This window comes from Haemaphysalis longicornis, unplaced genomic scaffold (genome assembly GCF_048455015.1).
Source record: "Haemaphysalis longicornis isolate Haplotype H1 unplaced genomic scaffold, Haemaphysalis longicornis Haplotype H1 scaffold_3, whole genome shotgun sequence".
In the NCBI taxonomy this organism is placed as follows: Eukaryota; Metazoa; Arthropoda; class Arachnida; order Ixodida; family Ixodidae; genus Haemaphysalis; species Haemaphysalis longicornis.
This window is the reverse complement of record NW_027526335.1, coordinates 34,203,860-34,221,047: the sequence shown is the minus strand read 5'-3', so window position 1 is coordinate 34,221,047 and position 17,188 is coordinate 34,203,860. Positions and strand designations below refer to the sequence as shown.

The following is a 17,188-nucleotide window of genomic DNA, read 5'->3' as shown; positions in this document are numbered from 1 at the left end:
AGTGCGCGCGGCGGGAACGCTCGGCGGTCGCCGAAGACGCGCTCACGAGCGCTCCGCATTTCCTCGGTATTTTTTTCTGCAACGGCGAACTTACGGTTTGTACAACAGCTCCGCCGTTAAAAATAATAGCGGAGTAAGCAGACGTGCACGAAGAGAGCAACAAACGACATTTGGGTACGCATGCCTCATTGGTATGGGCAGTTCTGCCTTTTGCGGCCCTGTGCCCCTGGTTGTACCTGCCCTGAGTGCGAATAAAGGTATCAGAATTAGTAGCATTTACAGGCGGCATATCACCCTCTGCAAACCAAGCGTGGTCATTTGCCGTAGGTTGGCTCGAGATTACGGTACGGGGAAGTTTAGTTCCTTTATTGCAGATTGGCAAACACATTCGTGATTCGCGTCTCGCGTGGGTTATGCAACAAGCGGCTACAATGCCTGTGGCATTTGTATTAAAGACACAGAACCCCCCCACCAGCGTGCTTTGCATCGGTTAGCATTCTTAACTCGAAATTTATTTTAGCTTTTTTACCTGCCAAAAAAATTGTGATGTAGAGGTGATGACTCCCGTTTCAGAAACCCACGAGGCCCTGTTTTAATCCTCAGTACTGATTTACGGCCATGTTTTATTTTTCAATCTTCACTCCCAGAGCCCACGCGCACCTACGAAATTGGAAGAGGGGTTGGTTACTGCTAAAGAAGCGTTATGTCGAACAGGTACATTGTTATTATTATATGTTACGTTACATTCACAAAGCGATCACTCCCCAGTTTCTATAAATGTGGCTTCACCGCAATACCTCCTACTCAGCGGGAAAGCCAGCTTGTGGAGCCTAGCGCAAAAAAAGACGAGGACGGTGGCGGACGAGACAGGCGGGCTCCGTTCTCCGTCTTTTTTTTTTTTCGTCCTCGTCCTCATTCCCGTCCTCGTCTTTTTTGCACTAGGTCCCCCCATTCAGTATGTACCAAGTAGCCCGACAGCACGTTTTATTGAACCAGCTTGTGGACTGACGCCCATGCTAATGTAGGCCGATCTTCTTTCGGTTTGCATTGCGTTTTATTGCTGTATATGACGTAAAAATAGCGTAAATAAGCTTGGGACGGCTTTGAGAGTTAATGCGCTATTTCGAGAGACGGCTGATTGCATGAAAAAAAAAATGCGCGTAGGAAAATTTTCCGATTACCTTTATTTCATGTACTTCCTTCCGTTGCTCTGCACCGGCAAAACTGACGCAACTTCAATTCAATATATAGCGCTGCCCTCGTTCCTAATGGTGCTCGCCTTGCAACCAGCTTAAAATAATTAAATTATCCGCCTGTTTTTTATTATTTTTCTGGGTAGCGCGTTTACAACGGTGTGCGTAAAATCCACTGTGGAGGCCGTTATCCAGCTAGACGTTAGCAATACGTAAAAGGAATATACCGCAATAATCAATCAGATTATTAGTTCCATCGTGATCAGCATTAGTAATTAGTATAAGTATTAGCACTGGCAGGAAAATGGCAATGGCCAGCTCAAGCTATTGTTGAACTTTCTGCATTACGTTGTCTCAAACAGTAAAGAAAATTCTACATTTTTAGGGGGGGGGGGGGGGTTAAAACGCCGATAATTGCTCGAAGGCACAGAAGAAATCAGGTGAAACTCAGTTTCAGTTTTCAAACTATTACAACCTCTGGAGTCATGCGGAAGTAGAGCGTGGAAAAGCTGTGAACTGGGAATAAACTTTCCTGGTTGCAAGCCAGCATGTTTCGGTCGTGAGCGTTGCTTTGTCATTCGCCGCGCTAAAATTCAGTTCATTTTTCTACGAATAAAAGCACGCAACGTTGTTTTAAGCGTAGATACACAAACAATTTGTACCACAGTACCAAAGTGTCTTTCGTTTTGGCTAGCGGTCCCAGGCTGCCATTAGCTGTACGACATTGCAAGAGGTGTTCGAACAGGAGTATTTCTCTGAAATAATCATACTCCGATGTCCTTGTAAAATTACGTATTGGCGTCAGAAACCCTTTCCTTGAGATTATCTCACCGGAATTCTTACAAAACGGCACATTTATGCTTCAAAGAAACGCGTCGACGTTTCCGCCACCTACTCAAAAAAAAAAAAAATCACAGCCCGGTTCTTAGACAAAGATGGTTAAAACGCGAAGCTTCGACCGTGTCAGAATGGCCCACAATAAAGAAAAGAAATAGCCAGGATGGACCCGCCACGGTGGCTCAGTGGCTAAGAAGTTGTGCTGCTGAGCACGAGGACGTGGGTTCGATTACCGGCCGCGGCGGCCGCTTTTCTAATGGAGGCGAAAAGCAAAAACGCCCGTGCGTACGAGATTTCGGCGCAGGTTAAAGATCCCCAGGTGGCCAAAATTAATCCGGAGCCCTCCACTACGGCGCGCCTCATCGCCTGCGTTGCGTCGGCGCGTTAAACCCTACAATAAATCAATCAATCAGCAATCGGATAGGCGTCGACTTCGTGACGCGAGGGTCCCAGGTTCGGTTCTTCCGACCATGGGAAGCATTTTCTATTATTGATGTGCTTGTTGTGCCTTCACTTATCATCATCGACGTTTTGTGAAACCCATTGGGTAAAGTCGGCTTTTCTGCAGTGCGTTTTGGCGCGACATGGAACGCCATCAGTGAGGCATAGAAATCTTCGCTTTAAAGGAGCCATGAAGAGAAAACACAAGTTTGGTTCATTCGAAAGATTGCCTCGTTAGAACCATACTGACACCACTTTTAACACAAACTTCGTTCAAATAAGCTACATAATTTAGAAAAAAGGAAATGACCATGCGACCCACCAGCTCATTTCCCGCAACAGAACCTATGATGTCACACGAGAATGCTTTGTGATTGGTGGAGGCTGGCAAAAGCAAACGCAATAGGCAGGGCTTACCAGTTTGCATAGTGAGCTATATGCCCGTTAAACATACTGCACATCTCTTTTATGACACTAAGAACGGTGGGGTAAACGATCGAAGTTCCGAATAAACACGCAAGCGTGTACGCCAATGCGTACGAAACTACCGCCAGCCGAACTCGACATCTCGCCGTCGCCGCCGTCGCGCAGACGAATTTTCGAGTTCGAGGCTCTTCGGGGCCAACGAACCGTCCCAGCACGCACAGCCGCGACCTTGCTTGGTATCGTAATCCTTTCACAGGAGGTTGGCCGTCATATCGCCAACCATCAAAGGTAAAAATAGAAACGAGGGGAGTAAGGAACAGCAAGCAGCGACGAGATAGTGACAGTCATCGCAGTTTCGGAATGGTGTTGGCTTACTGCTATTGTTAGGAGCTCGTTTCCCGTTTACAACCACTGAAAACTTCAGTTTGTTCGAGTACTTTACAATGAAATTTCGTTGCTACGTTTTGAAATGCCCATGTAGTACGAGCAAATCGTCGAGGGAGTGCAACATCCCCGCCGGTGAGGAGATCTCCTTTCATGTGCTGCCCAACGACGAACCTCGGCGAAGCAAGTGGCTACGTTTTGTGAACTTTGCAAACGGAGGAGAAAGAGAGCTAAAGGAAGTACGAGTGTGCTCGCTTCATTTCCGAGAAAGTGATTACGGCAGGGACCCTTACGTTAGCTCACTCCTGGGACATGCTGGCGCTCGTCGCCGACTTCGTCAAATCGCCGTCAAAGCGCTCTGACCTTGGGGGGAAAAAAATGCCGTACACACCGCGCATTGACGCTCGTATCTTTCTGGTCGCAGCAGAGAGCTCGCTTGAGCGGCTTTCCATACACGACACCGGCCAACTGGTATAAGCGATACTGCTACTGAAATTGAACTATTATTAACCTTAATAAAAATAAGGCACATACGTACCAGTCTGTATTCGTCCGTCTCGACGGGACTGACGAGGCAGCGGTGCCGACGGCTGGGCGTTCGTCTGTTGTGGCTATCGCGGAATGGTCGCTTTTCGGTCCAGCCGCGTATCCCACAACTCCTGCCGCTCGTGCACTTGGAAGCATTGAGCGTTCAAGTGGTGTGAGGTTGTTAAATGCAAGCCCGAGCTTCTCGGCGAGAGTTTTGTTCCCCGGATCAGGCGATTCCATGACTAGAGCTGCGGGTGCACTAGGTTTTACTAGTATTTTTAAAATGGCCACCGTCTCGGTTTCGGCACGATTTCCGGTTCTTGTTTGATTCCCGCGTGTGGGTGCTATAGGGAGTCGACATACTAAGTATCTGTTTCATGGACCGGCTCGTATTACGCCATTGTTCACGTCACGAAATGTGCAATTTAGCGGGAGATTTAAAATTTTGGCTTAAATTGCCTTATTTCTCAGCGAATAAAGCATCATTTGCTTCCGGGAAAGCGCTTAGGGTACTATGAAACACCCAATCTTTCGAATAAAACAAACTTTTGTTTTCTCTTCATGGCTCCTTTGAAAAGAAACCCACGTTCGCTCCGCTTTCCAGAGCTTGAACGCCGCTCGCGCGACCGCGCCTCCTGATATCGCTTCCGCTCGTCGCGACGTCGCAAGCGTCGTCTGATGCGTCGCCCTCTCTGACGAGAAACCGAACACGCGGCGTGGTACGTGCTTCGTGCAGCGTTCATCCCTGGCACGGTTCATTCTGCACGCGCGGCGGATCACGTGCCACATCTCCTCTGCTGTTGCATGGCACCCAGAAGGATGGTGCATGCAGTCGCATTAATCCTTGTCAAAGCTGCGCCCCGCAAGCCGTCACGAGGGTTTTATCCGCACACCGCGAATTCCCGCTGTCCACGGAGGAAGCGTCATTATGACTACGCAATGTGACGATATCATATATACGTAATGCACGGGCATCAAGAGCCGAATGCGCTAGATAGCGCTCCCTAACGCTTATGTACGCCGTGTCGGCTTTATCGTGTAGTAGAAAAAAAAAATACTGCAGAGGCTACGTTAGCGTTCTGCGGCGAAGATAGCTTCCGTCTGCGATAACTCTGATTCCTTTTTTGCTCGTTTCTTGCTTTCTTCTGCGCACGCGCCCGCCGTCAGATTGCACTCGTGTTGCAACGCGATTCGTACTCGGGTTGCACCCAGCGGGATTAGAAAGCTGTCTGTGGTGGCTCTAGCGGTTTGAGATTGCTTTCATAATCACACTAGAGGGGCTTATTCCATGATTTAAAAATGCTTTGCTGGAACCCAAGCCCTCCTCAGGAGATTTTATTAAATTCTAAAAAATTTCTGCGTACACTTAGTTAAGAAACCCATCTGGCTCTTTGCAAGGCTTGTTTTGTCAGACGTGTTTCACAGTAAAAAAAAAAATGAACTAAAAGGCCTTAGGGTCTCCATACATTGATATCAGAATTGTCATATTTTTCCTTAAAAATGTCGTCCAAGGGAAGCAAGTTGTCGAACCAACTTCATAGATACTTAGTATATAGCGCTCCAGTCACATGGATACACAAGGGCCTATGGAGGTATTTATTAAAAAGGCCCTTGGGCTTGCTTCGGTATCAAACTGCTATTTGGCGCCTAGAAAGATGTCTTCCCAAAATACATAGTTGTGAAATAGTGAAGCCGACTTTAAAGAGTCTCGGTGTAAAGCAGAGTAGCTCGTTATTTACCCGTCGATTCCGGAATCCACTTGTGAGTTTCTGCAATTTTTTTCTTCAATGTACAAAAAATAGTTTCGTCCAAGTCAGCCTAGCATTACTTTCCCGGACCACCACAGCAGACTTCGGGACATGACTTTTCACACGCAATGTTAACAACTGGAGTCGCAAAACGGCACAACTAAAACGTGACCGGGATATTTTGATGCCCATTCAGCGCGACGCTCGTATTTCAGCGCTGTATTTACTAACGCAGACCGCGCCGCAGCTAAAATTTCAAGCCTTACTTTGGAAATCGTCGCTGGCCTTCGCTTTCTGCCCTGGTTCGCGGCAGCTGCCCGGAGCGCAGCTGTAAAAGGCATGCCGTTGTTGTTTGCGTTGTTATAAATATTATCGAGCTGAACAGCCCCCCCCCCCCCCCCCCCTTGCGTTTAGGGCATCTAGTTTAGTCTCCGAAATTTCAGAGATCGCGTAACGCTGCGTCTCGATGTTTCTCGCAAACATAACGCGTCGTATTATGACTTCAAGCCGCAGACTTCGTACTTGAAACAACAGTGTTTGAAAATGGGAATGCACAAAATGTTTTGGGAAGGGCTGAACCCCGAGATGGGTGCGGGGCTGACTGAATGCTGCACTCTCATCCCAGTTGAGCTGTATTAAAGCTCTTCGTACGGAGTTTCTGCCGCTAGGTATACAGTCAGCGCTTGCAAGCGCTGCATTGTGTCCAACAATAAAATGTCATTTATGCCAGGAAAGGCGAAGTTTCGAGCGGCTGGAAGCAGACGTGTTACTACGTATGAGTTTTTGTACCAGCACTTTCCCACGAGGACGAACAGCCAAGAACTGAGGCTGCACCAACCAAAAGCGCCACATGCCAAGAAAAAAAAGACCGCAAACGAGGGAACGTCACACCTGTTGTAGAACCGCCCAAAATGAATAAAATCATAATAAAGCAAATAAATAAATGAAATGATTATCATCATTACCGTCTGTATTTATTCCTGGCAAAGCGAGCTTATTCAGGTTTATGCTGGAGTAAAAGGAACTGGTTGCGGAGGGCGAACTCTCTTTGTGATTTAGAGAAAAAAAAAAAAGCCTGCAGTGATCCTGAACAACAAAAGTAGGAGAGCAGCAAAACTGTTGGTAACAACGCCATTCAGTAACTAACTGCCGTGTGCCGATTAATAACGCTAAATACTGCAGTTACCCGGCACTGCATACAAGGGCCCTGGTGACAAACCTACTTGCGAGGTTCCGAGCTGCTCGTTCTATATATAGACCACCCGCCTCTTATTCTCCCTTCTTTGTGCTATACTTGCCGCATCTTTCCGGCCGGTGCCGTCCACGTGGTCGGCAACTGGCTGTGCACGTGTTCATGGCGGGGCCTTGAACCTTTCGTGCTTGTGCGGACAAAGCCATACCGCTTTGTCCGCCAGCGACAGTTGTTTTGGGCCTGTTTTCGTGTCAATTGCGCACTGCCTTCGCATGGATTGATTAACTTAATTGTTCGACAGCACATTCTGGGTAACCCGCAACTGACGGAATTAAGTGGTCGTACGGCAAACATGCGTTAAGGATAGGTTTTCAAGCGTGAATTGGAGCCCATTTTCTTGTTTTTAAGGCGAAAGGCGAGGAACCGGGGTTGTTCTTGAAGTTGCTGCTGTTGTTGCTTTCCGGTACAGAAAATAGCCGTCTCTGTTAAGATTAAAGGCGGTACAAACAACGCACACGCCTTGTGTTTTTTCTACTTTTCTTTCTCTCATTTGCTCCTTTAATATGTACCGCTGTCCTTTCTTTCCCTTTCATTTCCCATATCGCCTCCCCCCTGGGTAGGGTAGCCAACCGGACAGTATTCTGGTTAACCTCCCTGCCTTTCCTATACTATTCCTTCCTTCCTTCTGTAAAGATTAAATAGAAAAAGACATTTGAGTTCATATAGGAATTCAACCCAGGTACCCAGAGAAGTATTCGACTGCGTTACTATCGCGCTACCCCGTTACCTTGCCAGCGGTGAAAAAAAGAGTTGCCCCAGTGCGCGCACTGCTGACGTCGCATTGCGTGGCAGGTGGACGTGACAGAATGCGGGTAGAGTAAGTGCACGCCACCTACTGGGAACTTTGTTTCTGGGAAAGCTGTGGTGTCAGGTGTCGTCAGTGTGCCTCCCAAAGTGATTCCCGCAAAGAGACGGAGAAGCGGAAGCGAAGAGATTGACGCAAACACGATGTAGCGGTGCAGAAGTCTTTGAAGAGTATCGCCACGGGAAGCCATAATGATTTCGCTAGTAAAGCACGCAAGCAGGCTTAAGTGCCTTGAGTAATTTATTTTCTTGTTCTCCGGGTTTCGCCTAGCTACCATTTCTTATCCACACGGAAGACACTCTTGTAAGTCCCGGTTTCTTTTTTTATATATAATGAGGTTAGTTGGTGAACCGCGTTGCGTGTGTTGGCCTCTATTGCCCCGTTTTGCGAGGTACAAAGATGAACTATTTTCAACTAGCCAGGCTTTTACGCATACTCGGCAAATCAAACCAGCCAGTGTGCCTCCTACAGGGTATTCCGACTGCCCATTCCGATGTTTCCCACAGCACGTTCGCCTACTTGCCTTTCTCCAACAGACTCCACCTCTATCGAGTACTTTGCTCTTACCTTTTGAGGCGAAAGCCTTGAATGGCCCTTAGAGAGAAAAAGCCGGCGTCCGGCATCCGTAACACCAACAACAAAAAACGGCCAAAAAAAAAAAGGGTGTTTCATGCGGCGAAGACAGGGCTCACCGTGGTGGAGGGCTCCGGATTAATCTTGACTGTCCGGGGATTTCCTACGTGCGACGGAATTTCAAAACACATGCGTTTTCGATTTTCGGCTCCAATTGAAAAGCGGCCTCTGCGGCCAAGAATCGAACGCGCATTTTTGGGCTCCGTGGCACAAGGTTTCAGCCACGGCGGCGGGTCCAGTAGCGCCCTGTCCGTGCCCAGAGATAGTTGGCCCCCTCTGCTGTACCGCTGACAGGACCGCCGGCATGGCAGATGAGACTGAGGGCCATGCGTTTGGTTGTCGGTTCATTCGGGGGGTTTTAGCCGAATACTACACCCACACTGCCAGATCCTGTTCTGATGATTGAATGCTGTTTGTGTCCCATCACTCCCCGAAGAACCTTTCTGTATACACCTATCTAGTGCAGCCAATCTGGTATCCGGGAGCATGTTTGGACAATGTGGCGTTCCAACCTGGGGTTTTGATATGGGCCCCCATGTACCTTAGGATCGAGGCCTCATTCTTTATTAAAACACGGAAATGAATATATAAAAACGTTACCCTCGACGATAAAGCGACAGCGATGAAAGGATAAAAGCGCGGGTACCAACGTAAATATATAGACTCCATGGTCTCAACTTAACTCGAACGCCGCACTTACAGGTCTAAGTCGGCGTCGGGAAAGCATAATTACTACGGCTAAAATACAGCTCTAAGCTGTATAACCGAACGTCGCACCTATATAATAGCAGCCCTAAATTAGCATTCGAGAAACACGAAATGGTACGGTTTTTTAAAAAGCCTATTTTAAACACTACTCAAACGTCGCAGTTCTATAGTTATCGTTGGGAAGCGCGTCATTGACACAGCCGCTCGTTCAGAGTGAATTTGCAGTTACAGCGTCTCTAGCGACGAGCCCCGATACGGCAGGCGCGTTTGGCAGTTACGAGACTGACTGGGCCACGTCTCACTGAAATGAGGAGCTGCCCAGTCCCGGCGATAGATCGGATTACACCGCACTAGACGATTCTTTCCCTCGTTTTTATTTTGTCTGTTTTGTCTCGGTGAGCCCCTTTGCGGGACGTAACAAACGCTTCGATGGATAGCGTTAAACAAACTCCCGGTGGAACGTTACACTGTAAACCTTACGCACAGGTCGCACTTAATTTCAGTTCTAAATTAGCGTTAGAAAAGAACGATTGCTGCGGCAAAAGGCCTATGTTCGAACGTTGCACCGGGAACAACGACGGTACTTACCTGCTTATTCTGAAAACAGAAACGATTTTCGCCTATGGGAAAATGGCGGCCGATTTGGACCGTTGGACTAGAGTCTAGTTGCACGTGCGAGCCAGTGCCAGCTGATCTTGACCCGCCGCGGTGGCTCAGTGGCTAAGGCGTTGCGCTGCTGAGCACGAGGTCGCGGGTTCGATTCCCGGCCGCGGCGGCCGCTTTTCTGATGGGGGCGAAAAGCAAAAACGCCCGTGTGTACGAGATTTCGGCGCACGTTAAAGATCCCCAGGTGGTCAAAATTAATCCGGAGCCCTCCACTACGGCGCGCCTCATCGCCTGCGTTGCGTCGGCGCGTTAAACCCTACAATCAATCAATCAATCAATCAATCCAGCTGATCTTGGAACGACGGCGCCACCTGGGGTATGCAGAACGAAACGGGCGATGGGGTTCACGGTAGGAAGGAGCCAAATGAGGTAGCAGACGAGCAAAAATATTTTTGGTTCCTAGCTCAGCAGGCTTACATATGGCACTCCCTATGTCCAACTCCGACCCCAAGAACACTCCAAATTGGATGCTCTCATCCGTCGAGCCTACAAGATAGCCCTGGGACTACCGGCTTTCACTCCCACCAACAAGCTCCTTCAACTTGGCATACATAATTCGCTCTCCGAACTTATAGAAGCCCAAAGAACCAGCCAACTCTCTCGCCTTACGCTCACCCCAACAGGCCGCACAGTCCTCCAGAATTTAGGCCGTCCTACACCAGAACCCCACGAAGCACTACAGCCGATACCACCTCATATTCGGGGGCCACCATCAAAGTCACCCCCATTCCACGACATATGCATCCCGAGTACAACAAAGGACGTCGCAACGCTCGTGTTCACTACCTACATAAGAAGTACTCATCGGACAACGACACCCGCTACACCGACATCGCTCACTCAACTTCCCACTCAACCCTAGTGGTCACCGACACCAACGGCACCTTATACACTGCGGCCACATACCGCCACCTCTCCCCATCTGCACCGGAAGCTACTGCAATAGCCCTAGCAATGCATACAGCAACGTGCAACTACCTCACAATTATCACGGACTCGCAGCAAGCCTGTCGAAGATACCTCCTTGGAAGAATTCCTCTACCTGCCCTCAAGCTTCTACAAGCCGTAGTATCACGTCCTAACGTGACCATCGTTTGGACCCCAGGTCATGCCTCCCTCCCCGGGAACGAAGCAGCCCATGCTGCGGCCCGCGAACTTCACTTCCGGGCACTCCCGACGAGGCCGGGCGACTTGGACACCCTGACTGACACGCTACACCCACTACCAGCCACCTACTTCGACATCTTAGCGCACTATCGCCACACCCGCCGAGAATACCCTCCCCCACACCCTGCACTCACCAACGAAGAATCCCGCATCTGGCGACGTCTCCAAACAAATACGTTCTACAACGGCACCATCCTCTCCCATATCTCCCCCAGCCGTTTCACCTATAACTGCCGTGACTGCCACACCCCAGACACAACCCCCCCCTCGTATTATTCTGCCCACACCACCCCTCCCCACCCCCCACACCTACTCTCGAGCAGTGGGAATGCGCGCTGACCAGCTCGGACCTGCAGGACCAGCAAAGCCTGATCCAGCGGACCACCCGAGCAGCGACAGCACGCGGCTACCTGGACTAAGGCGGCCGCCCATCTGCTCTAAATATGTAAAATAAACGTTTGTTCCTCCTCCTCCTAGTTTAGGATGATCACAAATAGGTACATAACAGCTGATGCCAATCATAATAAAATATTAACACGGTTCATCGCGGCCAATAAACGTTGAATTTGTTTCTTCCCTTCTTTCGCATTTTCTGATCGTCTGCTACCTCGTTTGGCTCACTACCCTGGAAGGAGTCAAGTGAAGTAGCAGACGATCACAAAACCTGCTTTATTTTCTGATCGCCTGCTGCCCCATTTGGCTCCTTCCTGCCATAGAAGGAGCGTGAATCTTCATCACCCGTTTCGCCCTGCATACCCCAGGTGGCGCCGTCTTTCCAAAATCAGCTTGCACTGGCTCGCACGACCAAATCGGCCGCCATTTTCCCATAGGCGATAATCATTTTTATATATTTTCAGAATAAGCAGGTAAGTACTGTCGTTGTTCCCGGTCTCAAACAAAATAGTAGACTGCCAAATGCGACCTTCGTGTGAAGTTTGAATACGAACCAAGCAGCGGTTCGCTCAGGGAAAAAAATAAAAGTGTTCCAATTATCGTCGTAACACCATGTTTGTTTGTATGTATGTATGTATGTATGTATGTATGTATGTATGTATGTATGTATGTATGTATGTATGTATGTATGTATGTATGTATGTGTTTAAAGACAATTGGGCTGGTCAACTGCCTGCCTGACCGCACTGAAAACTTCGAAAGTTTGCCATTCCTTTAATAACTGAAACTACCTACTTCACCCAAAAGAACTACGCAAACTCTGATCAAAGCGAAACTCAACAAAAGTATAAAGTTCCTTGCGATGCAAATAGACTCATCCGGTGACTCATCTGCCCTGTGTTCTCTGCGACCTCACGTTCAGCGGGGCTCTATCACGACTTATTTGCTCTTAGACCTCATTATAGTACTCGCACCTCACTCCGATGACGTCGAGGATCTCGAACACGTGCTGACCCAGCTCTGTTGCCAGCTGCGCGCGATGCGCTCTCCGCATGGTCTGAATTCTGTTCTGGCGGACGGTGCGCAGATTGCTTGAACAACATGTTGGGTCAACACGGAACACCGCCGTCCGCATAGTATGTTCTATTTACTTACATGAAGCATCTTTCTCTCATCTGCCGGTATCGTAATGGGTATCCGTCCTTAAAAAATAAAAATTCCGCCTTTTCGTTTCACTTGTTTTGTTGTCTCGACCATTTGGAGAGTCAGGAGTGGCACATTTGACTGCAGTATGACGCGGAGAGCCAAGACGTTTCTGCATCTCTTGTGGAGGGTTTCTGAGGGGTGTTCTCTGGAAGCACCCAATCGCTTTTCGAGTGTTTCCTCTCCTCCTAAATACACGCTAGGGGGGACAACACTTGAGATAGCCTCGGGCAGCCCATAAAGCGCGATACCCGTACTGCCATTTGTTGGCACTTTTTTGTGGAGCGCCGATAAAAACCGTACATGGTAGATCTAAGAGGACAGGGGGTCAACATGAAAGATGGCAAAATAAACAGCAACAACAATAAAACAATAAAAACACGTAAACAAGGAATTGATTAAATTTTTTTAAAAATAACTTTGGTGTGCCGTGGGCGTGCTTTGCGTGATCTTTCCTCTTGAAGGGGCAGCGCAAGTGACGAATACGCAGGGCCTGACGAAGCAGATAGAACAGCGCTGGTCCGTCCTGCCCGAATTGCAGCGCTGTCAGGTCGATTTCCCGCCTCGCGTGTTCGTCTCTTGTGCTGCCCCTTCGAGGTGTTCAGCCAGCACCGACTCGCCCAAAATGTCCATTCTTTTGAAGTACATACATAATCTTCTGGTAGCTTCGTTCGTTTTTTTTTTTTTTATGTAGTGCGCCATTTTGCCGCGGGGCATAAAAAACACGAACAGACTATGTGCAAGATAGGATATAGGTACGTCACAGAAACAGAAGAAAGAAAAAAAAAACGACATGATGCGGGTGGCTTCATGCGCTACAGGAAACTATAGAGCCAAGTTTCACAAACATAGTCCGAGAGTTTCTTGTAGAGGGGGCCGTGCGTCCACCGATGAATATCGGGAGGGCGGCCAGGGCGATGCCCTATGCCCCCCATGTGTCGAGAGTTGGAGCCCTGAACACGTACCTAAGAAGTGATCCAAAGATCCAAAGCCTGCAAGAGGACTTCAAGGCTACATGTCCCTGTTGCTCGGACAACAGGCGTCCGTGCGACGCCCAGGCGGCAGAACTTCGGGGTTTTGCAGAACGGCTGCCCGTCGTGTTTAGGACGGAACACGAAGTCACACCAACTTGGTACGTAGCCTACCCATTTGATGATAGGCAGATTTAGAGTCCCCCCCTCCCCCCCCCTTCCTATCAACAGAAAGAAACTACGGAGCGGAGAGGGGCCGTTGCAGGATATAGACTCTCGAAGTTGACCTCTTCCCGCAGCATCATTGCATATCGACGTTTGCGAGTTCCCTCATTTCTTTGGTCGTGCGAGAGGCGGTGGCTTTTTAGCGACAGCTGTCAATGGGTATTTTTCTCGGCGCGTGTCTGTCGTCTTGTGTGCACCACCGCGTGTCCATCGCCGGTTTCTACGACGCGCGGGCGTTAGCACACATCTGAAAAACAAAATTGTGTTGCCAGTTCTATAACACGCGCGCCTTCCTCATTCTAAGGCGGGAATCATGCCCACTGGCCACGAGCCATTTCTTTCTTATAGAACTTGGAGCAACAGTTAAATATTTATTTCGCAAAAAAAAATCAAGACTGCAGGAAATATTAGAAGCGAAGTATTACTTGGGAAACAAACTTCAGCATGAATGCACTCATGTAGTGATCTTACGCGAACTTACGCAACCTGCTCCCTGCAAAACAAGTTCCTGTGACACGGCGGTTCTGCGTGGCGGAGTGCAATTCGACATTTCCAGAAGGAAAGAAATCCCAATTATATCATTGGAAACATTCCCATCTTCATCAGCAGGAAGAATGCAGATTTTCTTCTTTTTAAAGGGGCCCTAAATAGGCTGCCAAATGTTACGATTTTGCGTGCGCAGTCACTGGATACTATCCAAGGAACGTCATCCCGCAAAAATTGTTTAAATTCGTTAAGTATTAGCCGAGTTATCGCTCATTAAAAGGGGCCACCCATAAGGCCTGGGGCTCTCCTCCTCTAGTAGCTCCTCCGAAGCACTGCGGAAGCCGCGACGTCATCGACCCGGCGCAAGACCACCGAGAGAAACAGGGCAATCCATCACCCTCCTTGATGTAATTGCAGTCATTGGCTGCGCCAAGCCCTGCGCGCGCTTTTTTTTTTTTTTAGCACTCGACGCACATGCTCCGCCTACCAGATTCCGGTTGCACGGTGAGCGCTGTCGCTGTGGTTCGCGTTCGCGGCGCCGCACTGGGCAGTGTCTCGTGCGTCATAGAGGCGCGTCAGAGCGGGAAAAGAACTGCGTCAGAGCGCGCAAGTGTGGCGGCAAGGTATGGTTGGGGAGCCAGGAGAGAAAGTGAAATCTTTTTTTCGTGTTTGTGCGGCCCCTGCTTTACGCAGAGGTGTAATATTTGGTACACGTTGTCGTGAAGGGGTGCTCTAGCGATTGCGCGATTGAAATGGCGACCTTCGGAAGCCTATTTAGGGCCCCTTTAAAGCCAATTGGCTGCAATTGAGGTGTATTTATTTATTTATTTATTTATTTATTTATTTATTTATTTATTTACAGGCTTTTGTGTAGGACATTGAGTAAGGGGGGCAGACAAAGGAAAATGCTAGTTTTACTGCAAGATACAGAAGTAAAGCGTAAAAACTACTAACAAGTAACAGTGGAGTAAGACGAGATACATAAGTCTGCATATCGCATCAAAACCGAGAAAATTCAATTCACAGCGCACTAAGCAGTTTTCAAACGATGCAGGATGCGTAACAGTACCAAAACGCGCCTAGCAGGAGCATAGTGGCCAGCGCTGAGCTGTGTATATGCCTTGCTGCTACACCTTCTGTGGCGCAGCCGTTATTGTTCGGATCCATACCAATTGTTCCACAAATCTGTTTCTTGTCGCAGCGATGTTAGGTAATGTAAGTACATTCCTGAATCATCCAGTTTCCATTGAATGCTTTCCCCTTGCCGTAACACCCATATCTCTGTCTACTTTGTATTTCTTGCCTACCTGTGTATACGCCTCACAAACTTTCGCTGAATTCGGCCGCCCGTATACAGGCGTGCTTTGCTTGTGGCATATGCGGCAGCTACCCGCAGAAAATGCGGTCACCTTCGGCGACGAACTCAGGATAAGCTGTGCCAGATCTTGAAGTGCCGATGACATCAAGATAGGAGGAGAACTGTGCTCCGTCTGTGTGCACTCGCGTCGCTTACCGCAGGCCTCAGCCGGTTTGCAATGTACGCGATGCGCAGCAGTCCAATTAAAACGAAATTGCTTTTAAATGCGTGCGAAGAAGAACAATAATGCTGCTCCTTGTGTATTTATGACTCCGTTAGCTTGGTAGTCACTAGCAGTGGTGCCGATTGCGCACTTTTTTTTTTTCGTGTTGCATATTCGGTTGCTACTCGCGGCAAGCGCGGGTCACCTTCGCCGACACACTCAGGATAAGCTTGGGCTAGAGTCTGAAGTGGAAGCAGATCGGCGGGGGGAGGGGGGTAGATGCGAGGGAAACGTTCTTTTCTTGTCAAAGATGATTGGTCGAGGAATTTAGAACATGGCCTACGCATCGAAGTTCAGTATGATAAGGCAATCAGACAACTAACATATACTAAGGGCAAAAAAATGGCAGCATCTTTACTCCGTGGATGATGGCGAGGGTGCGGAGTACGCGTGGACTCGAAATGACATCCAAGTTGCGTCCCGAGTGACATCCGATTTGAGCCCCGACCGTCATTCGATTTGAGCCGTGAGTTGCACCTTGATTATTCCCTAGATCGCTTGATGGCGGTGTGCGCACGGATGGACGCGGACTGACATTGCAAGGTCCTAATGTACTCCGCACCGTTACATGGCGAGGGAGTAAGCCGTTTGACTCTCAGGAACTAACTCACGGTCGTAGCCAAGTGGGTAAGACGACTGACGCTAACTCTGTCTGGTCTACCAGCCACAGGCTCGATTCCTGCCGGTGCCTGTGTGATTTTTTGTGATTGTAAATGCTATGCGCATGGACGCGGACGGACATTGTGAGGTCCTAAGGTACTCCGCACATAAAAGTCACACCACCGTCGTTGCGCTGTTTACTTCCTTCGAGTACAGCAAGCAAAATCATGAACCATGTCCCGCAAGGTTTTAGGTGTATCTTGTGCAATGTTAAGCGAAGCTTGTATGTCTAGGGCTCCACATATTCTTGATGTCCGAGACCAAACACTCCAGAGTATGCAGGTGCCTCTGAAGCGCGACGGGTTCAATAGCGCGAAGCGTTAGAAAACGTACGTCCCAGTATGTGTGTGCAATTAATTAGCACACGTTCCCATTGAAGTGGCACGCCGTTCGAAACATGATTTGCGAGGCGTTCCAAAGCGTGAGGCGTTCGTGTGTGGGCGTTTGTTTGTTGGCTTGGGTGCTTCTATTTGGCTCCGCACTTGCTTTAATGAACTCGACAACCTGCCGTTCTCCCTTTACTCGTCGTAATGGGGAGGCCGTGTTTAGTTGGCTTTTATGAGGAGCAGCGCGCCTGAGGGATGATGAGAACGAAGGCGATTGTGTAATCGGTGGCGGAGGGCGGCAAACACCACCGGCGAACAGCGTGTCGCGCACAGAACGCCAGACGAAACTACATATACGGCCCCCGGCTCTCAAGCGCGTGGTGTATTTATGTTTCACCTACGGCCCCGGCTCTCAAGCGCGTGGTGCGTTTACGTTTCGATGCGGCCTCTGAGAGAGAGAGAGAGAGAGAGAGAGAGAGAGAGAGAGAGAGAGAGAGAGAGAGAGAGAGAGAGAGAGAGAGAGAGAGAGAGAGAGAGAGAGAGAGAGAGAGAGAGA

At 49.0% G+C, this 17,188-nt stretch overlaps 2 protein-coding genes across 6 annotated transcripts in view; one reads left to right on the top strand and one right to left on the bottom strand.

Moving 5' to 3' along the window:
• Window positions 1-13,574, bottom strand: part of LOC144174245 (uncharacterized) — a 60,606-nt gene extending 47,032 nt beyond the window's left edge. Inside the window, exon 1 of one of the 4 annotated variants that reach the window (XM_077702823.1) lies at window positions 12,337-13,574. In XM_077702823.1, the coding sequence (XP_077558949.1) occupies window positions 12,337-12,356 (20 nt within the window). In that variant the 5' untranslated portion in view covers window positions 12,357-13,574. Of the gene's footprint in view, window positions 1-3,819; window positions 4,241-9,543; window positions 9,654-12,336 lie in introns of those variants that run through there. The other 3 variants (XM_077702825.1, XM_077702822.1, XM_077702821.1) reach the window with 3 other exon arrangements.
• Window positions 1-17,188, top strand: part of LOC144174246 (choline/ethanolamine kinase) — a 134,456-nt gene that overhangs the window by 13,346 nt on the left and 103,922 nt on the right. The window lies entirely within an intron of this gene.